This window comes from Octopus sinensis, linkage group LG18, assembly GCF_006345805.1.
Source record: "Octopus sinensis linkage group LG18, ASM634580v1, whole genome shotgun sequence".
Lineage (NCBI taxonomy): Eukaryota > Metazoa > Mollusca > Cephalopoda > Octopoda > Octopodidae > Octopus > Octopus sinensis.
This window is the reverse complement of record NC_043014.1, coordinates 44,794,237-44,817,102: the sequence shown is the minus strand read 5'-3', so window position 1 is coordinate 44,817,102 and position 22,866 is coordinate 44,794,237. Positions and strand designations below refer to the sequence as shown.

The 22,866-nt window shown below is 39.5% G+C and overlaps 1 protein-coding gene across 1 annotated transcript in view; it reads left to right on the top strand.

Annotated features, from left to right (window-relative positions):
• LOC115221347 (gamma-tubulin complex component 6-like) overlaps positions 1-22,866 on the top strand; it is a 70,506-nt gene that overhangs the window by 44,597 nt on the left and 3,043 nt on the right. The window contains 12 exon segments of the mRNA XM_029791522.2: positions 1,180-1,486; positions 4,872-5,837; positions 5,840-6,031; positions 7,142-7,366; positions 9,232-9,312; positions 12,190-12,349; positions 14,047-14,188; positions 15,426-15,582; positions 16,228-16,265; positions 18,795-18,927; positions 19,779-19,842; positions 20,685-20,846. Coding sequence (XP_029647382.1) covers positions 1,180-1,486; positions 4,872-5,837; positions 5,840-6,031; positions 7,142-7,366; positions 9,232-9,312; positions 12,190-12,349; positions 14,047-14,188; positions 15,426-15,582; positions 16,228-16,265; positions 18,795-18,927; positions 19,779-19,842; positions 20,685-20,846 — 2,627 coding nt within the window.

Below are 22,866 nucleotides of genomic sequence, written 5' to 3'. Positions count from 1 at the left end.
CTTCCTGTTTCTTGAGTAATGCTCCAATGGACTGGAGTCCCGTCCAGCAGTGGGGAACACATACACCATAAAAACTGGGAAACCGGGCCCATGAGCCTGGCTAGGCTTGAAAAGGGCACATAAAAAATATAAAATTTATATGATGGTGACATTTGTTTACAAATACCACACAATGTCCAGTCAAGGAAACGCTAACACATACTAACTCAGAGAGAGAGGTGTCTTTCAGTTTCCGTCTCTCCTCAGTGACAAATACTTTGGACATTGTGAACTAAGCCAAAAACATTTCTTTTGATATAGAAATTGCAAAACAAATATTTCATTGGATTGGTGTGCAGTGTTCAAATCCTGTTATAGATTTGGAGAAATTACTAGGAATCCATGTCAGATTGTACTTTAAAAGAAGTTGTCTAAAATGTACTTGTGACGGCGTTCACCCAGGACGGGTTGAGCCTGCTTCTTCTCTGATCTTAACGGCATCACGAACTATGGGATCCCACGCTCGACGATCCTGTGCGAGGTCACTGGAGATAGCGAGCCATTCGTGGTTCCATCTGCACAGTCCGACCACCCGTGGACCTGAGAGTTCAGAGAGGTCCCCCTTTATCGTCATTGCCCAGGACTTCAGCTGCCCGCCCATGCGTTTGCGCCAGTTGGGAGGTGGAGGTGGGGGGTAGGAGGACATCGCGAATCAGCTCACCCTTTGGACACCGGGCCGCATGAGCGAACCACCTTAAGTGCCGCTGTAGTAGCACCAAAGGGAGGGGCTGGAGATTCAGGCAATGACAAAGACCGGCTGTAGGAACCCGATCAATGCGTCGGCAGTGAAGAATGCGGCAGAGACAGTCATTGTCGAACACCTCCAACCTTCGCTGATCAGCTACCCTCATAGGCCATGCTTCGCAACCATGGAGGAGGATAGTACAAACGATGGCCTGGTAAATTCGCCCTTTGGTCACCGAGGAGATCTCTCTATAATTTACCAATTTCTATATCAAAACATTTTTGGCTTAGCTTTCAATGTGCAGGATATTTGTCACCAGCCATTAAAATAATTAAGACAAAAGAAGTTCATCTACTCTAGACTATTAAGATAGGAATTTTCACTGGTTAAGAAAGATCCTGTTTCAGTTACTCTTGAATGGTTTTTGTTTATTTTTGTTGTTGATGTATTTGTAGGATGACAACGTAGATGGCATTGCAATACTGCCACAAGAACTGGACCCTAATCTCCCACAGTGGGCCAAATCTGCCTTAACTACTGCACGTACAGGCCAGGAAGCGGAACTTCGTGATGTTGACCCTAATCTTCCATCTTGGGCCAGACATGGTGACAGCAAACCCCTAATGACCATTGTTGATGATGCTGACAGGGAGGAAGAAAAAGAAGATTCTCCGTCACTTCCCATTGCTAAAGTACTGTCTGAAGAGAAACTACCTTCTTGGGCCAAAAAGGGTATTTCTTCTGTAGATGGAGTTGTAAAAGGTCATTTTGTTTTTAATTTCTATATTTGAAGCCTGCATGTTAACCCTTTCATTACTGTATTTCTTTTGAGATGCTCTGTGTTTCTTTCAATTACTTTAATTCAAAACTTATAAAAACAAGACATTTGTACTACAGGGCCAGAAGTGGTTTCAGCTGGGTTGGTATTAAAAGGGTTAAGAATTGTTTCTCTATTATATATTTAATCTATTCGTTACTGTATTTATTTGGAGATGCTCTGTGTTTCTTTCAATTAATCTTAAATATAACAAAGAATTTAGTAAAATAACTTAGTTATCATTAAACTAGTGTTAGGAACATAAATTGTGACTAAGGTTTGGTGGAAGATTTTAATTCAAAGCTTATGAAAACAAGACATTTGTACTAGAGAGCCAGAGGCGGTTTCGGCTGGGTTGGTAATGAAAGGGTTAATAATTTAACTCTATTAAAATATAGTCATTTCTAACTAGGACATAAAGTTACACATCTTTTTAGAAATACAGTTATTTATTTCATCACATCTTAGAAGAGTGAAAGTCTATAGATTGACGTGAGAGGTTGTTGATTTGTATAACAATGTAATGCCTATATTTATGCATTTATGCAGTGTTAAGCGTACATGTATATATGTGTGTGTGTGTGTACCTATATAATGGTTGTGTTTGTATAAAGAGATGCAAAGATTGTGTCAGCCTGTTTGCACTCAAATATGCATGAGCGTAGCTTCATATGCATGAATACATAGATATGTTCATGTGTGTAAATACATATATATACTAAGCATATACACACTCACACCTCTGTTGTTTATCACAAGATTACTATTTGATGTTATATATGTTGTATATAGGCGCAGGAGTGGCTGTGTGGTAAGTAGCTTGTTTACCAACCACATGGTTTCGGGTTCAGTCCCTCTGCGTGACACCTTGGGCAAGTGTCTTCTACTATAGCCTCGGGCCGACCAAAGCCTTGTGAGTGGATTTGGTAGACGGAAACTGAAAAGAAGCCTGTCATGTATATATATATATATATATATATGCATGTGTGTGTCTGTGTTTGTCCCCCTAGCATTGCTTGACAACCGATGCTGGTGTGTTTATGTCCCCGTTACTTAGCGGTTCGGCAAAAGAGACCGATAGAATAAGTACTGGGCTTACAAAAGAATAAGTCGTGGGGTCGAGTCGCTCGACTAAAGGCGGTGCTCCAGCATGGCTGCAGTCAAATGACTGAAACAAGTAAAAGAGTAAAAAGTGAGAGTATGTAAATATATATATACATGCACGCGTGTGTGTTTGTGAGAATATATGGGGCAGCAGTTTAATTTCAAATATTTGTACAGATGTGTATGAATGCGTATATTATTATTATTGAACGAAGTTGTTAACAAACCTACTGACCCCAAAACCCCTTCCTTTTTGTTCATGTTCTCTCTTCACCCCCCAGCCTTGCTCTCTTCTAATTTCTCTTCCTTTCTCTCTGCCCTATTACTTTCCTCCTACACATTTACAAATACTAATTCTTCCTTACTTCCACATTTTGATGGACTAAGGACACAAAAAGACTTTTCTCTTTCTCCAAAGAATGACTATGTTTGAAATGATGAAATCTCTTTTCCTAACAACATACAAATTTAGAGAAAATTTTATACGTCATATATATGCACGCACACGCACACATAAATAAAGAGGGGTTTGTATGATTGTGTATAGAGGGATATATATTATTCAAAGGAATTCCATCTATGTCTGTTTTTTATGTTTTATTTATATTCTTTATAATATTAATGTAGAATATAGTATATATAGTATAAATAGTATATATATAGGAAAATGAAATGAAGTATTGATTGTCTTATTGAATAGATGAAATATTGAATATCAAATATTAAGGGACTAGTATACTTTCTTGCATTAAAGCAGTCTTCAAGGTCCCAGGTTGTGACAGAAGTGTTTCAACTCTGTGTGTGTGTGTATATATATATATATATATATATATAATTGAGTAGTTGAATGAATTATCTTATTATGGATAATTCGGTTAACCGATACCTGGGTAGCAAATTCACGTCAGAAAAACACGGTTGAAGCTACATGCCTAGGGCAGAGATCACGTGCTATCGTGTGGAAATTTGTGTGTTTTTTTAAATACAAATAAATGAAAGAATGGAGTTGAACGACGAATTAACAAAATTCCTTTATTTTATTTTCGACATATGTTTCGAAGGCTGCATATTCCTAATTTCGAAGGAATAAGGGGTGCATTATGCCGCCTTCTCATCAGGAAAAAACAAGGAACTTATGTTAGCATCAAGATGCACAAAAACTTTTAGATGACTGCCCACACGGAGCCCATAGCGATAATGAGTGTTTCTTTAAAATATTCCATTATAAGCAGTGACGTCACTGCTTATAATGGAATATTTTAAAGAAACACTCATTATCGCTATGGGCTCCGTGTGGGCAGTCATCTAAAAGTTTTTGTGCATCTTGATGCTAACATAAGTTCCTTGTTTTTTCCTGATGAGAAGGCGGCATAATGCACCCCTTATTCCTTCGAAATTAGGAATATGCAGCCTTCGAAACATATGTCGAAAATAAAATAAAGGAATTTTGTTAATTCGTCGTTCAACTCCATTCTTTCATTTATTTGTGTGTATATATATATATATATTTATATATATATATATGTGTGTGTGGAGATAGTGATATAGATAAATATGATAAGGCATGATATATACGAATACACACACACACGCACACACATCTATCTATCTATCTAGGCCGTCTCTCTGGGCACCCCAAGACTGTTTCCAAACATTTTCCCCATTCATCTCGATCTTCCATAATGCTCCTCACCTCCTGTATCCCTTCCATACCAGTATTCTCCAGCAAGTTGTCAATATAGGTCATCTTCTTTCCATTGGATTCCAGAGCACTAGCTTGTTAGCAGTTTCATTGTTGTGTCCAGCTAGTCTCACCCTTCTATGCTGTATCTTCAATGTTACTTTTGGTAGTTCCTGATATGTCGGCATTTGTTGTATGACTCTTCCAGGAGACATTGAGTGCCATTCTAAGCATCACACCTTTGTATGAATATGTTAGTATACACACACACTGACACACACACACATGTGTATGTATTCAGATTGAAAAACACAGGGAAATAGTGTTTAACATGAAATTATTTGCTTTTCTCTGAATTTCAGTCATTAAATTAACATCTTTTTTAATGACTTTAAAAAAAAGTCATTTAATTTTATATGTAAAAATTAATATCTAAAGTTTTAATTTGAGTTGGAGGGCATGTCCTTGCAGTTTATGTATGTATGTATATTTACGTAAATACATGTATACATTGTGTGTATTTATATATATTATTGTATTTGCAGATATTCCCCTTGGTTCTGGTGAGTCTGGTGACACAGTCACTAAACAAAAGACAGCTGGTGTCCAATTTCCTCAAAAGCCTGAAGCTGGGGACCAGTTGATCTATCCCAATAGCTTTAAAACAGTGAAACGGAAAACAGACTCAACGAATACAGATTCCGGAATCAAATCTGTTGATCAACAAACTCCGACAGCAAGCAAGCCTATTTCTCCGCCCGAAGAACAGCCACTGGTTTCCCATAGAAAGCAAGTTGAAGGCCATTCAATCACCAAGGAGAGTTCTGCTACCCCTGAAGTTGATCAGGTGACTTTACATAGGAAACAGGTGGAGAATCAGTCTATATCTAAAGAGAGTGCTCCTACCTCCGGAGGAGATACGATAATCCCACACAAAAAACAGGTGGAGGATCAGTCTGTATCTAAAGAGAGTGCTCCTATGTCTGGAGGAGATGTAATAATTCCGCATAAAAAACAGGTGGAGGATCAGTCTGTATCTAAGGAGAGCTCAACTACCTCCGGAGGAGATACGATAATCCCCCACAAAAAACAGGTGGAGGATCAGTCTGTATCCAAAGAAAGCTCGACTACCTCTGGAGGAGAGGTAGTAATCCCACATAAAAAGCAAGTAGACGATCAATTTGTGTCTAAGGAGAGTTCAGCTACCTCCGGAGGAGATACAGTAATACCACGTAGAAAACAAGTGACGGATCAGTGCGTATCCAATGAAAGTGCAGCTATCTCGAGAGGTGATGTTGTGATCCCTCATAGAAAATGGGTTGAGAATCAGTCGGTATCAAAGGAAAATTATGGCTTCCTTCCCGAGACACAAGTCGTCCATCGAAGAAAGAGCGTGGACAGTCAGGGCATCCACCAACAGACGTACGATGCGTCCCCCACTGACTTGGTTGTTCACAGAAAGAAAAAGTCCCAAACCAATCTGTCACCCAGGAGTCGTCCGAATCGACATTGAACTACAGACATTCAGGCATTTTCATCTCACCAGCCCTCATTGGACACGGTTACTATGAATTTGAACTTCCCGTCTTGAAGCAACCCAAAGATCTGTATGCTCAGGAAACTGATATGAAAGATTTCTCCATTCGACGGAAGAGCGGAGTTTTCCTGTCCGATGATCTCCCGGTTGTCAGCTCCAGTTTATCATGTGAGTATTTCACAAACATTTTTTTTTTTACTTGCTTCAGTTTGTGGACTGTGGCCATGCTGGAGCACTGCCTTGTTGACTTCAGTCAAACAACCTGATCCCATACTTATTTTTTAAAGTCTGGTACCTATTTTATCAGTCTCTTTTGCCACACTGCTACAAAACACCATCCTTATCAAGTGGTTGGTAAGACAGACACACACATGTATCACTACTTGGTGTTTGGCTGTGTACCTTAAGATATTTGTTTGTTCTAATTTACATAACTGCACACTCACATACAGACACACACATACCAGGCTCCAATCTTGATCTGGCAGAGTTTCTACAGCTGGAGGCCCTTCCTAGCGCCAACCACTCCGAGAGTGTAGTGGGTGCTTTTACATAACTGCACACTTGCATACACACACATGTACATTTACAAAAGATTTTTTGAAGATACGCATCAATTACAAGAGGGTAGCGATATGACATTAAATATTAAGTATAGTGTGGCTGTGTGGTAAGTAGCTTGCTTACCAACCACATGGTTCCGGGTTCAGTCCCACTGCATGGCACTATGGGAAAGTGTCTTCTGCTATAGCCTCGGGCCGACCAAAGCCTTGTGAGTGGATTTGGTAGACGGAAACTGAAAGAAGCCCATCGTATAAATGTATATGTATATATATGTGTGTGTTTGTGTGTCTGTGTTTGTGCCCCCCCACCAGCTGGTGTGTTTATGTCCCTGTAACTTAGCAGTTCGGCAAAAGAGACTGATAGAATAAGTACTAGGCTTACAAAGAATAAGTCCTGGGGTTGATTTGCTCGACTAAAGGCAGTGCTCCAGCATGGCCGCAGTCAAATGACTGAAACAAACGAGTAAATGAGACGCGTCCTCTTATGTTGCATTTTTCATTTTCATTTTCATCTAGTTTCAGCTCATGAGCTGTGGCCATGCTGGGGCACCGCCATTCAAGCTTTTGAGCTTTTTAAAAAATTTTTTTTTATTGTTTCTACTGTTCCAGAGAGGAAAGGACAAGTCCATAGCCAGTCTATGACTTCTCCATTGATGTATGGTTTATAACAATGTCCCTTTTCTACCCCTGTTTTTGTTTCTTCTCTTCCGATCAGCCCAGCTTCCAAAAGTGAAGACACACAACAAAATGTCCAGCACAATGTCAGCAACAACAGAATCTGAGCCAACAGACGACGATGCCAGCAAGAGAGCCCGCTTCAAGCAGAGGAACATACATGGCCATGCTTCAGATTCGACAATCCAAAAACTGCTGTATGGCAGGAAGACCAGTTCCTCACCTGAGAATCAATCGAATGTCGATAACGAAGAGGACAGAATAGGTAAGTAGCTTCAGTATAATGTAAACAAAGGAACAACTCAGAATGGCCAGTGGCATTTATTTGACCAAACATACATAAATATATCATCATCATCATCGTTTAACGTCCGCTTTCCATGCTAGCATGGGTTGGACGATTTGATTGAGGACTGGTGAACCAGATGGCTGCACCAGGCTCCAATCTTGATCTGGCAGAGTTTCTACAGCTGGATGTCCTTCCTAACACCAACCACTCCGAGAGTGTAGTGGGTGCTTTTACGTGCCACCGGCATGGGGGCCAGTCAGGCGGTACTGGCAACGACCTCGGTCGAATGTTTTTTCACGTGCCAGTAAGGCGACGCTGGTAACAATCATGTTCGAATGGTGCCTTTTATGTGCCACCGGCACAGAAGCCAGTTAGCTGCTCTGTCAATGATCACGCTCAGATGGTGCTCTTAGCACCATCCTAACACTCTTCCTAACGCCAGTGACTCCGAGAGTGTAGTGGGTGCTTTTACGTGGCACCGGCACGAGGGCCAGTCTGGTGATACTGGCAACAGCCATGCTCAAATGGTGTTTTTTATGTGCCACCTGCACAGGAGCCAGTCCAGCAGTACTGGCAACGAATTCTCTCGAATGTATTTTCACTTGTCACCGGCACAAGTGCCAGTAAGGTGACGCTGGTAACGATCACGCTCGAATATGTATGTCAGATACCATACATCATAAACTTTTGATTTATTAAAACTATGTTTGCCTCCAGCGGCTTTTGAATATTTTGCAGGCTTTCTAAAGGGTCATAGGTACTGGCTAAAAAGATTTTTAAAAAGAAGCAGTGTGTCCTTTAGGCACTTAGCAGTTCAGCAAAAGGGACCGATAGAATAAGTACTAGGCTTACAAAGAATAAGTCTTGGGATCGATTTGCTCGACTAAAGGCAGTGCTCCAGCATGGCCACAGTCAAATGACTGATACAAGTAAAAGAGTAAAAGGCCAGAGCACCTGCACTTGTTCACAATTCTAACTAACTACTTGACTGTCCTTCACCCTCCCTACAGTCTGAACCTTGCTCCCTGTGGCTTTTGGTTGTTCCCCAAGGTGAAGGGGGCTGTGACAAGGGTCCTGTACACCTTCACTGTGGAGGACATCCATGGAAGCTTTCACAAAGCAGGTGGAACACTGCAACAAGTGCACTGAAGTTAGAGGATCTCACTTTGAAGGAGATTAGAGATTTGTATTTGTTATGTCTTCAGGGATTTGGATATCTCGTCACCAATAATGTTATGACAATGTTGGGGTGTGTACAAGGGTGTAGGAATAGTATTATCCAAATATATATTTGGATATGGTTATCTAGAATAGCCTTTCGCAGAATTAATATGTTCGTGCAGAACATACTCTGTACTGTGCCAATTGTAGATATGATATTAAACTAACACAGCAATCCAATATGAATGATCAATGCTGTCAACTACTCATTGTCAACTATTGACTGTCAACTGCTCATTGTCGACTATTGACTGTCAACTGCTCATCGTCAACTGCTCATTGTCAGCTATTGGCTGCCAACTGCTCATTGTCAATTCTTGACTGTCAACTATTGACTGTCAACTGCCCACAGTTCATACAGTTTCTTTGTTTTATTTAAATGTGTCAGTCCACTTTCGGTCACATGGGGGTGGTCAGGTTCCTTCCACAACAGTATTTCTTTGAAATTAATAAATGTCTCTCCTGGAAAAGCCTCAAAACTTCTGGAATACACCTTGTATATACATAATGTGCATGCATTTGCCATAAACATATATACACACATACATATACACACATATACATACTCATACTGTTATAATTTGCCTCCTCCTGTCATTTTAATATTTCCGTTTTTGTAGGTCCAGCTGAAGGGTTTGAAGCCATGTTCAAGTCTTGGAAGGAATCTTTCACGGAACCTTATAACTGTTCTTTTAACTTTGGTAAGTCTTTTTTTTTTATGTCATTTCTTAAGACTTTGTGACTGAATTACAAGTCATTACATAGATTAGCTTTGGTAACTGTTTGTATGGTACAATGGTTGTCTAGGTAAGGTACTGGGGTACTGACTATAAAGATGTGTTCAATCAATCTATAGCCTACAGTTACCAAAAAGGAACCAAAATATTACTAAAACAAAATTCTACTTATCTCTCTATATATAAACGGCAAAATGTCTGCGTGTGTGTTCTTTACAAATCCACAATTTTTCAGTTAGAGGGCTCGCATTTTCTATGGTCATTCAAAACTGTCCAAGGGTGGTTGTGCACATCTTTACATTTCTCTAGTCACCCCGCAAAGCCATTAAAAAATCTATAGAAATGACTTTTTGTGAATTTTCTATCCAAAACCCAATCAAAATGCCCGAAACTTGATACGCCAATTGAATGCCAGCTAGCTGTATGTGATTGGTCGGAGGTTTGGACAGTACTCGCATATATGTGCACATGCACGCAGCTGTATATGCATGCACTAGCATTATGACCCAGCGTTGTTGGGTCATAGTGCTAGTTATATCTATTCCATTTAGGAAAATAATTCTGTTCCTGATCGCAAAAAAGTGTTATTGTGATAGTAGAAGTTATGTTAGTTTTTGGTTGGCAGTGGTATAATTGGGACCATTGTATGTGTGTGTGTTTTTCCCTATCACTGCTTGACAACCGGAGTTGGTGTGTTTATGTTCCTGTAACTTAGAGGTTCAGCAGATGAGAGCAATAGAATACCAGGTTTAAAAGGATAAGTACTGGAGTCATTTCGTTCAACCAAAATTCTTCAAGGTGTTTCCCAGCATGGCCATAGTCTAATTACTGAGACAAGTAAAATAACGATATATTTGAAATATTTCCTCCTGGACTCTAGAATTATGATTGATATAACTTAGAGAATTACCATTCCTCTTTTATTGTCGTCATCATCATCGTTTAACATCCGTTTTCCATGCTAGCATAGGTTGGATGGTTCGACCGGTGTCTTGGAAGCCAGGAGGCTGCACCAGGCTCCAATCTGATCTGGCAGTGTTTCTACAGCTGGATGCCCTTCCTAACGCCAACCACTCTGTGAGTGTAGTGGGTGCTTTTTACGTGCCAGGGGAGGCTGGCAACGGCCACGATCGGTTGGTGCTTTTTACGTGCCACCAGCATGGAAGCCAGTCAAGGCGGGGCTGGCATCGGCCACGTACGGATGGTGCTTTTTACGTGCCACCAGCACAGGTATCGCAACTACAATTTCCATTTGATTTTTTGATGTTGATTTACTTGTCTCCTCAAGCACAGCAGGCCGTCCTGCCATGGGCTTAGCCGTGTGGTTACTTCGCTAACTCTGAACTCTCATCGAAGATTGTCATATTTTTTAAAACTGCAATGTTCAATTTATAACACATTTCAGGTCCTTTTGACTCAGCTTGATAAATTTTTGTTTGGTTCTTAAATTTGTGGCACATTAATGACAAATCTAAAATCCTTATGATTCTCTTTTCGGTTACTTTACATATTATTGGATTTTGTGATTTATAATATATCAAGAATGTAAATTACATTTTTCTCTCATTAATCTTTTAACTCTGGATCCTGAGATTTATAACCTGTTTATAATCTTTATAACTTAGATTCTGATATATCTGTCATAATAGCTTTATAAATTTAGGCTACCACTGACCAGTAAATTTAGCCTCTCTAGAATTAATAAATAAAAGAAGCTACAATTTCTCTGTAATCTTGGACCTTGGTGGTGTATTTTTGTCTGTTCTTTGCTTATTGCAAAGCTTGACCTTGGTATAGCCTGAGTCTGATGTGTAAATATAAACATAACCAGCAGGAAATGTAATAAAGATGAGAGAGTATGGATTTTTTTTTTTTTATCAATTTTTTTTTCTCTTCTGTACACGTATAGAATAAGTATGGTAGTATACACACTCATACACACACATATTGAATACATATATTTAAGCTAGAATGAATACACACATATATATATAATTTTGCATTTGTCTCCCTTGCTGGCATCATTTGGACAGGTCTTGTCGTGATCCTTTGCCACTTTGCAATAAAGACCAATTTTCATTATTTATGGGGTCCTGTCTCCTCTGTTCCTTCCTCCTTGTAGGGTTTTTATTTTTTTTTTTCCTTTTTAATATTGCTGTCAATAACCAATTTACAGTGTGGACTGGGTGCAGTGTTATCAGGCAACCGTGTTTATATATATATATATATATATATATATATATAAGCCACATAAAAAGTACCCAGCACACTCTGTATAGTGGTTGGCGTTAGGAATGGCAACCAGTGATAGAAGCCATGCAAAAACAGACAATTGTAGCATGGTGCAGCTCTCTAACTTGCCAGCTCCTGTGAAACCGTCCAACCCATGCCAGCATGGAAAACGGACGTTAATGATGATGATGATGATGAGAGCTCAAAATCTCTCGTGGAAGCGTCATCCAACCAAAATGCAAATATATGGGAAACTACCACCTGTATCATCTCTTGGGAAAGGTAGGAGAGTCCAGTTTGCTGGACATTGTTGTAGAGCTGAAAACGAGGCAATTTCTACTCTTCTCCTCTGGAAGCCATCTACTCACGATACCAGAGGGCGCACACTCTCCTACCCTGATGTAATCTCCAGGGATACAGGCATCCAGCAACAGGACCTCCATAATGCTATGATGGATCGTGAAGTCTGGCGTAACATAGTAAATTCCATTGTCTCGACCACGGTCGAACGACGATCATGAAATTTAGCCAATTACCACTTTAGTAATTACCATTAATTGGACTGATAATATATAACAGACATCATTTACTTTTTATATTTCCTTTCAGAAAGTGGCCACTTGCTGAACATTGGTGGTAATTTGAACCAGATAGCATCAGGTAGATCAGGTATCAGCTCAAACGCATCTGTTGAAGATTTAGAAGCGTATCACCAATCTCCTTTATCAGTTCTTATTCAACAGTCCATCCAGAATCCTTTGATGGATCAGTAAGTATACAATTGTTAAATGAGTAAATGAATAGCTACAGACTCCCTGAAAGACTCCCCCCACCCCACCTCACTCATTTGCTTTATTTGCTCCTCACTTGAAGTAAAAACTTATCAAGGTGTGCAGGTAGTGAGCAGGTTTCAGGGTCTGAAACTGCTCATCACTGCCACCCTTAGTCTTGTTGGTGATTATTACCTGGGTCCATATCCTCAAGGTGATTCTTGCAAACATACAACAATTCTGCTATCAATGTCTCTATCTGTTTTCACCTTCCTTTTGCACCTGTGGGCACAGGTATGGCTGCTCTGATTAAGAATTTTGCTACATAATCATTTGATACTATACTTTATCTGTAGTACCTTGGCAGGTGTCTTTTGCTGTAGCTTTTGAGTGGGATTTAGAATGCAGAAAATCAGCAGAAGTCTAGTTGTGTGTGTGTGTGTGTGTGTGTGTCTATATATCCTACCTTAACCCTTTAGTGTTCAGATTATTCAATCAAACATAATGCCTGTTGATTCCCATTGATTTGAATTAATCATGCATTATCTCATATCTTCAAGATCTTGATGGTGTAATTACTTAATGTAGAATAACATTGTAGGGTAGGTGTGAGGGCCTGGATCTGGTCAGTTTGAACATAAAACAGATTAGTTATTTTGGCCGGATAAGGCCGGTTTAAATACTAAAGGGTTAATGTTTTAACAAGGCACGTAAAAAGCACCATCCGAACGTGGTCGATGCCAGTCCTTACCTGACTGGCTCCTGTACTGGTGGCACATAAAAAGCATCATCCGAATGTGGTCAAGGCCAGTGCTGCCTGACTGTCCCCTGTGCCGGTGGCACGTAAAAAGCACCGACTATATTCTCAGAGTGGTTGGCATTAGGAAGGGCATCCAGCTGTAGAAACCTTCCCTGATCAAGTTGGAGCCTGGCGCAGCCTATTGGCTTGCCAGTCCCGCAGTCAAACCATCCAATCCATGCCAGCATCGAAAATGGACGTTAAACGATGATGATGATGAGATGGATAAAATAAGTACTAAACTGGAATAAGTGTCGGAGTCACTATGGTCGACTAAAATCCTTGAAGACATTGCCCCAGCATGGTCACAGTCCAATGACTGGATGAAGTAAAAGTATAAAATACTATCAGTGGTTTGAAATGGAAACTTCCAATAAAGCCAATTAAAACTTCATCATGCAAGGTATGATGTTACCTTGTGTGTTTTCAAACACATTTAGACTCATGGAAATTATTTTATTTTGTAACTGAATTCAATTTAAACTTATAATTTCAAATTGCTACACTCTCTTCTCGCCTACTATACTTCACTCTCTCTCTCTCTCCCCATTCTTTTCCTCTCTCCCTCTCTCTTCCTCTCTCTCATATTTAGACGTAGATACCATATGAACATTTCATTATTGTGATTCTTTAACAGGGAACAACCAGTGATTAATTGTTGCATTTAATTTAATTTGAAAATCATAAAATGTAATCTTGCATGTATGTATGGGAGATCAACCCCACCTATCTCTCAGCTGTTTCTAAATCGGACATGCTCCCTGCCTGACCATTTTCGTCTCAGCAGGTGCGCTGAGGTTCTTCTCTCAACTCAACACTAACGATCCAATACCCTTAAAATAATTATAATTATTTTAATTTACAAATTATGAAATAATTACATTCACTATTTTGCAGAATCAAGCTTGTGAACAAATGTGCCTTAGACTACTTTTTAACCGAATTATCCATTGAGGAACACTTCTCAGCAATGTGGCGCTATCTTATCATGGGTGAAGGAGACTTTGCTTTCAATCTTACCAGTTTACTTTTCGAAAAGGTGACTTTTTAATTCTTTGTTTTACAATTATTATTATTATCATCATCATCATCACCACCACCCTCCTCTTCATCATCATCCTCATCATCCTCCACCACCACCACCACTATTATTATTATTATTACTATTTAGTGTCCATTTTCCATGCTGGCAGTTTTGATTGGAAATGGTAAGCCAGAGAACCATACCAGGTTCCAATCTGATTTGGCCTGGTTTCTATGGCTGGATATCCTTCCTAATTCCGACCACTCCATAGAGTGTACTAAGTGTTTTTACGTGTCACTGTCACAGGTGTCTTTCTACGTATCACTGGCATAGATACCTTTTATGTGTTACCAGCATGGGTGCCTTTTAGATGTCACCAGCACAGGTGCCTTTTTCGTGTCACTGGTACTGGCCACGACAATAGTTTCACTTGGATTGACAAGTCTTCTCATGATATTTCATTACTTTTATCTTGGCCAATGGATAAGCAGAACGGGTAGGTAGATGGCGGCGAGCTGGTAGAAATGTTAGCACGTCGGGCGAAATGCTTAGCAGTATTTCATCTGCTGCTACATTCTGAGTTCAAATTCCGCCGAGGTTGACTTTGCCTTTCATCCTTTCAGCCATATTATCTCAGGTTCAGTCCCACTTGAGCTAGTATCTTCTGCTATAGCCTTGTGAGTAGATTTGGTAAAGGAAAACTGAAAGAAGTCAGTCATAAAAATGTGTGTCCGTGTGTCCTTGTCTTTGACATCATGTGATGGTTGTAAATGAGCACCACCATTATATAAAACCATGTATGACCATGGGAAATGTTGGCTTTAAATTTTGGCACCAGGCCAGCAATTTCGGGGGTGAGGGCAAGTTGATCACATTGACACCTAATATTCAACTGATACTTTTTTTTTTATTGACCCCGAAAGGATGGAAAGTAAAGTCGGCCTTGGTGGCATTTGAGCTCCAAGTGTAAAGACAGTCGAAATGCCACTATGCATTTTGCTCGGCATGCAATCGATTCTGCTAGTTCACCACCCTAACTATGGGAAATATTACCTTGCTCAGAAACAGGCGAGGGTTAGTGACAGGAAGGGCATCCAATCATAGAAAATCTACTTCAACAAATTCCATCTGACCAATGCAAGCATAGAAAAGTAGATGTTGAATGATAATTATGATGATTTTCCTAGTATTTTTCCTGTCTTTATATTTTAGTAAAATAATCTCTTGCTCCCTTTTTTTTTCGTCTTTCCAGCTCTCCATGAACCCACATCCTAATGAGATCCTCAACCCTATCTTTCTAAACAGCATCATAAATCAGGCTTTTAAATGTTCTATCTCTGCTGAAGATAAATACATCAAAAACCTCAGCTTTGAAATCACCGAAGATTCTTCATCAACTGTGAAGGACGGTACGTTTCCTCTACTGAATTTATGTAAATTTTGAGAGCAGTCAGGTTCATTTTTAATATTCTCATTTATGAGAGCAGTTTGTTTATTTCAGATATTCTCATTTTAAAAATCATCTCTGGCTAATCGCTGAGAGGACGTTCGTGTTGCCTTGGTGGAGAGTTTTCACTCTCTGAGTGCTCTTATTATTATTATTATCATTATTATTATTATTATTATTATTATTAATACCTCTACCTTAGTGGAGGTGAGGTATTGTTTTCTGTCGTGTTTGTTTGTTTGTTTTTCCATGGACAAGATATCTCAAGAACCATGGAATGGATTTGGGTGAAACTTTCAGGGATGTTTGGCCTCATGACTGGCACGAACTGATTAGATTTTGGACAAGGATTCTGGAGTATTTTTCCTGTTTTTTACTTAATTTTTGAAAGCAGTCAGGTTCATTTTCAGTATTCTCACTTGTGAGAGCAGTCGAGTTTATTTCAAATATTCTCATTTTAAAAATCATCTCTGGCTAATCGTTGAGAGGACATTGGTGTTGCTTGGTGGAGGTTTGCACTCTCTGAGTGCTCTTGTTATAAATTAATTCATGTTGTCCATGGGGTGTAAAGTAATTTTTTCTTAATTTTGTTATTTTACTCCTATAGATGCCAAAATATTGGAATGTTTAAATCTTGCATACAAGGTAAGCTCAACTATTTTATTATTCTTCATTCTGAAATCTTTCTGTTTTTATATTGTCTTGGAGGTGATAATAGTTGACTAAGTTTAATTTGTTTTTGTTAATATTGACCAGTATAGCTTTAGTTAAGCTATATGCGAAATAACAACTGACAGTGATTATGTTCAACTGTTTTTTACATGTGTGTCAAACGTTTACAAATGTGAGGAAGTGTGATCCACCCCTAAAGCCTTGGGCTTGTTATCCGCCTCATCAGAAGTCCTTCAATAATTCGTCTGCAGTAAAAGTCCTTGTTTGGCTTAGAGTAGGCTGGGATGAGGATTCTTCAGGTAGAGCAGGTTTGGGTAATAATTCTTTGAATTGCCCATCATCATCATCATCATTTAACGTCCGCTTTCCATGCTAGCATGGGTTGGACGATTTGACTGGTTCACCAGACCTCAGTCAAATCGTCCAACCCATGTTAGCATGGAAAGCGGACGTTAAAGGATGATGATGATGATGGGCAGTGCCCTAAATCAATTTTGCAAGGCATTATTCAAAGCATTGAGACGATTAATGTGTGAAACATTATTTTCCCATTTTTGCTAATTTTGGTATGGCTTTTGACAATATTTATATTAATATAATATAATAATAATAATTGTGTACAGTGCTCAGGTGCACTACAACTCATCTAAAGTGTATATATAATCAGGTGTAGTTTCAGCGGATTTCGGAAAGCATGAGGGCCTTAAAGGATGCAGTGTCATGGCAGTCAACAACTGACGCAGGCAGTTTATTCCATGCTTCAGCAACTCTGAGCGTGAAAAAATGTTTCCGAAAGTCATGGGAGCTGTGCTGTTTTCTGACTTTGTAGGCATGTCCACGTGTGTTAGACACATGGAGATCAAAAAGGTGTTCAGTGTTGTTGTTGGTGAGGTGGTTGATAACTTTGTGGGTGTTTACCAAGTCCGTCGCCAGACGCCGGAGCTTCAGTGAATCCATGCCCAGGGAAACAAGGCGCTCAGAATATGGTAGGTGTCTGATGGAGGGTATGCGTTTGGTTGCACGTCTCTGAACAGATTCCAGGAGGTCAATGTTCTGAGCAAGATAGAAAAAAGATGGTAAAATACTAAAAAATAGACAAGCGGTCACATTGCAGCTTTGTAGTCAAATGTGTTTATGATTCATTGTTAATGGTGTCTCCCATAGCTATTGTTTACTTGTGAAGGTGCATGAAACCTGGTGGTTAAAATGTTGCTCTTTTGATCATAGGTTCATAGGTTCAATTTCCAGATCAAGTACTGTGTTGCACTCTTGAGCAAAATACTTCATTTCATGTTGCCCCAGTCCACTCAGCTGTAAATCAGTTCCAGCAATAGCTGGGGAAGTTAATCCTGCAATGGACCAGCATCCCATCCCAGGGTAGAATGTTGTAGTGTCACTCATTTATACGCCATGGAAATCAGGTTAACCCTATCATGTTGTGTTCCTGGTATAGCAGGAATAGTCTAAAGGTAATATCTATTAGATTCCCAGATCTTTTTGGTTTGAATGGCAGTTTTTAACAAAATTTCTAGGAAACTAAAAAATTTTAAACTTCATATACTGGTAGAATGTGTTTATAAAACATCTTTTTCTCTTGGCTTTATTGAGAAAATTCTATAGTTTGTGAGTTATTTGTTGTTTTTTTCCTTCAATTTCTGCAATTTCAACCAATCACTGACGTTCATTGAGGTAAAAAAACATTGTGCCATATGAATATGTCTCTCATTTAAGAAACAGATTGAGTTTATTTACAATTGTGAAGAAAAAAATATACCCTTCCCCCTAACCCTAAAACAGATTGAAATGCAATAGATCGATACTAGGGTCATAATTATGGGTGACAATTTCCTATGACACCACTAGAAAAAAACTGCCGTTCAAACTGAAAAGATCCAGATTCCCATTAAATAGTAATGAACAACTCGCATAGAAAAAAGATGGTAAAATACTAAAAAATAGACAAGTGATCACATTGCAACTTTGTAGTCAAATGTGTTTATGACTCCTTGTTAATGGTGTCTCCCATAGTTTTTGTTTACTTTTGGTTTTAATAATAAGAAAAAAAAACCCAGATTTTTGTGATGAAATGTGTGATGAACCCAGCTCTTTGTCTGGTAAACAAGCAAGGCCTTGACCCTTTATAGTTGAGGAAATAATTGATGTTTGTTCTTCTGACGAAAAATTTACCCTTACGCAGACAATGAGAGTGATTTGAACAATGAAACTGGTGAAAGTAGGGAGGAAAGAGTGATTAGGGTAAACAAATAAGATAGTTGAGAGATAAGCCAATTATTGCCATTCTTACAAGACACAATATAAAAAAAAAAAATGAAAAGGCCCCATGACTGAGTGGGAGTGTATATCTTAACTATGTATCCTATCTAGAAACCCCAAACCCCTCCAGATCAGGTGAAGATAATAATTCTTTATGAAAAAACACTGTTGTAGTAAAACAATATCACCTTACTTGAGTAACAATAGACTGTTCTGTTCCCTTCGTAGGTTGATTGGCCCCTAAATATCATCATCAACAAGGAGTGTCACCGAAAATATCGGCAACTCTATCTATTTCTGCTCCAACTTCGCTATGCTATGTGGTTGTTGGAACAGATTTGGCGCCAACTGAAACGAGATGGTAAGTGTTGGTAGACTTTTTCTCCTCCTCCTCCTCCTCTTCTTCATCCTCCTTTTATGTCATTGCATACAAACAACATGGCACACGGCAGTCATCATCATCATCATCATCATCATTGTTTAACGTCCGCTTTCCACGCTAGCATGGTTTGGATGATTTGACTGAGGACTGGCGAACCAGATGGCTGCACCAGGCTTCAGTCTTGATCTGGCATAGTTTCTACAGCTGGATGCCCTTCCTAACGCCAACCACTCCGAGAGTGTAGTGGATGCTTTTACATGCCACCGGCACAAGGGCCAGTCAGGCAGTTACAGGTAATGGCCACAAAAAAAATCGTGTTTTTTTACATGTCACCTGCATCCGGCACAAGGGCCAGTCAGGCAGTTACAGGTAATGGCCACAAAAAAAATCGTGTTTTTTTACATGTCACCTGCATCCGGCACAAGGGCCAGTCAGGCAGTTACAGGTAACGATCATGCTTGAATGGTGCTTTTTACGTGGCACTGGCACAAGCAGTGTCTTATAGTAATTAATAGAAACAGATGCAGTATTAATACCAAAAGATAATATTTATCCCTATTTAAAAGTTGATCTTGTGTCACAGAATACTGTGTTGTTTACCATGAGAGACCCTCTCATACGGAGTTGTGGTGCCTATAAGCACTCACGGTTATATCACTAGCACAAGATAATCCTCAGCCATCACTGCTGGGACTGCCACATCATATGATTTTAGCTTTCCTTGGCTTTGTGCTCCGATGTCTGTTTTATAATAATCCTGTCTAATATGATTGAAATGTTAATTTATTAATTCTTTTGTCCTCACTCGATTGTCTTTGTGTCTTTTGCAGCAATGGTGAACCATGTACCTCACTTCAGTAGGGAGACACAGTTCCATAGGGTCCAAACATTTGGGTTTGTATATAATTTTCATGGTTTCTCTCCTTTATTTCCTTTCTCTAAAACTGGGCAACAACTCTGAAGCCATTTTGCAGTTAGTTCTTGCAGGTAGATGTGCTTTGTAGAGAGACTCAGTGTAAAAAATGCACTCCAGTTTCAGTAGGGCTCATGCAAGAAAAACGTTTTTAGCTCTTTAAAGCAAAATCAGCTTATGGGGGACCCAACTTTGTGTATAGGACTCGAGGTAGTTTTGTTGAGATATTTTTTTGAAAAATGTATAATGCCATCAAATATGGTAAATGATAGACTGTGTGAGACGAACTTGGTTTTGCCTTAAACTCTCCATCAGCCATATACAGGCCATCATCATTTTTGATGGGTGAATAAAATCGTATTAAATGTCTAAATGTCTGAGATGAGTCAAAATTTGCTATTAACTTTTGAGAGATAACATTCTTTTAATATTTATCTACTCTATGTTTTGATGTCTATTTCTGAGTATGCATAGAACTGGGCTGTATAACATCCTTATCATTTAGTCGTACTTGTTGCAGAGATTGCCTTGATTTATTCTATCCAGTCTGTTTGGTCTGTCAAAGCAGACATTGGAGCACAATGCAGTCCTTGAACCCATTGGACCCTGTCAAGCCATTCAGCCCATGCTAGTTATGGAACATGGAACTAAATCATCATGATGGTACACTGTATCTGAAAAACAAAAACAATGGATGGTCAAGGCTGGAATATCTCATCAGAGCTGACCTGGTAACTTAACGATCGTGTTGTATTATGCTAAGACAATTTATGATTAAATCATTTTCATAAAAAAAAATATTATGTTCATTTCTCTTTTGTAGCTATATAATGCGGGAGTTTGTGAAGGCTCTTCAAAACTTTTTCGTGAACCAGGTGCTGTATATTTCGTGGACCAACTTTCAGAAGGCTTTTCACACAAAGGTGTTCAGCCTCGATGACTTACATAAACTGCACATGGATTTCTTAGATACGTCACTTAAACAGTAAGTTGGCATAACTAAAGATTAACAATGGCAATGTTAGAAAGGCAGTGTAACCCCCTAGAATTTCACTTTTATGTAGCTCAACAGGAAGGATACCAAACTGAATACTGCTGACTTCAATTATGTTTCTTATAATTCTGGATTGGAGGCGCAATGGCCCAGTGGTTTGGGCAGCGGACTTGCGGTCGGAGGATCGCGGTTTCGATTCCCAGACCGGGCGCTGTGTGTGTTTATTGAGTGAAAACACCTAAAGCTCCATGAGGCTCCGGCAGGGGGTGGTGGCAACCCCTGTTGTACTCTTTCACCACAACTTTCTCTCACTCTCTCTTCCTGTTTCTTGAGTAACACTGTGATGGACTGGCGTCCTGTCAAGCTGGGGGGAACACATACGCCATAGAAACCGGGAAACCAGGTCCATGAGCCTGGCTAGGCTTGAAAAGGGCGCATAAATAAATAAAATAATTCTGGATTACATTGGAAAATAGTATAGTGAGGTTGCATACATAAAATAGGGAAGAAGACAAAACCAGATTTATTTACTTTTGCTGTTTTAGAGAGTTGACTGAAAGCATTGATCTCTATATATATAAACGCCAAAATGTCTGCATGCATGTCCTTTATATAAATCCACAATTTTTCAGTTAGAGGGCTCGCACTTTCTATGGTCATTTAAAACCATCCAAGGGTGGTCGTGCACATCTTTACAGTTTCCCAGTCACCCTGCAAAGCCATTAAAAAAATCAATAGAAGTGACTTTTTTGTGAATTATCTCTCCAAAACCCAATCAAAATGCCCGAAACTTGATACGCTAATTGAATGCCAGCTAGCTGTATGTGATTGGTCAGAGACTTGGACAGTACTCGCGTGTATGTGCGCACGCACGCAGCTGTATATGCATGCACTAGCACTATGACCCAGTGTTGCCGGGTCATAGTGCTAGTCATTAATGAGACACTAGACAGAATAGTTGTTGGCTTGTCTTCTTCTTAAGAAGCCCTTTGTTCTATATGAACCATAAGTCATCAACAACACTCCTCTATTGTTCTTTACTCTAGGCTATCTTTTCTACTCCTCTCTGGTGGGATCCCTGTTGTTTCAACTCTGCCTCCAGTTATTTTTAGGGGTATTTTTTCTTCCATCTTTCTTATGATCAAACGTTTCTTTCTCTCCCAGGTCTCGTTGGTTTTGAATTTTCATCAACACTTCTGTAACTTTGCTTTCTTTTCTAAGTAGAGGTGTTGGTTTAATGCAAGCCCATTGTTACCATTGGAATGAGGTGGTCCATATTAGTTTGGCCTGTATCCTTTGACTTGTCTGGCATGAAAGGCCCTTCCAGGACTAGATACAAACTTCCTTGACTGTCATCATCATCGTCCGTTTTCCATGCTAGCATGGGTTGGATGGTTCAACCGGGGTCTGGGAAGCCAGAAGGCTGCGCCAGGCCCAGTCTGACCTAGCAGTGTTTCTACAGCTGGATGCCCTTCCTAATGCCAACCACTCCGTGAGTGTAGTGGGTGCTTTTTATGTGACACTTGCACGGGGGCCAGACGAGGCTGGCAACGGCACAATCGGATAGCCATTGCCAAAACTACATAACAAATCTTAAATAGAGCAAATAGTCTATGGAACAAGAAGCCAAGTCTTGTGGTTCTTGAGTATAATGCTTATTTTTGTTTTAGGGGAGGCGGGATTTAATTGATTAAAATTTTGAGTTGAGGTAACAATTAAATCATCTCCAGTACTTTACTGATAATTTAACAACTGCCTTTAATTTTAATAATAGTTTCAAATTTTGGCACAAGGCCTACAATTTTAGGGGAAGGAGTTAGTCGCTTACATCAATCCCATTGTTCAACTGGAACTTATTTTATTGACCTTGAAGGAATCAAAGGCAAAGGTGACATTGACAGTATATGAACTCAGAAGTTAGAGAGTTAGAAAAGCCTTTAATTTTAATAATGACAATAAGAATAATACTTCATAATTTTGGCATAACCTTAACGGTAATTAAATTGTCTCA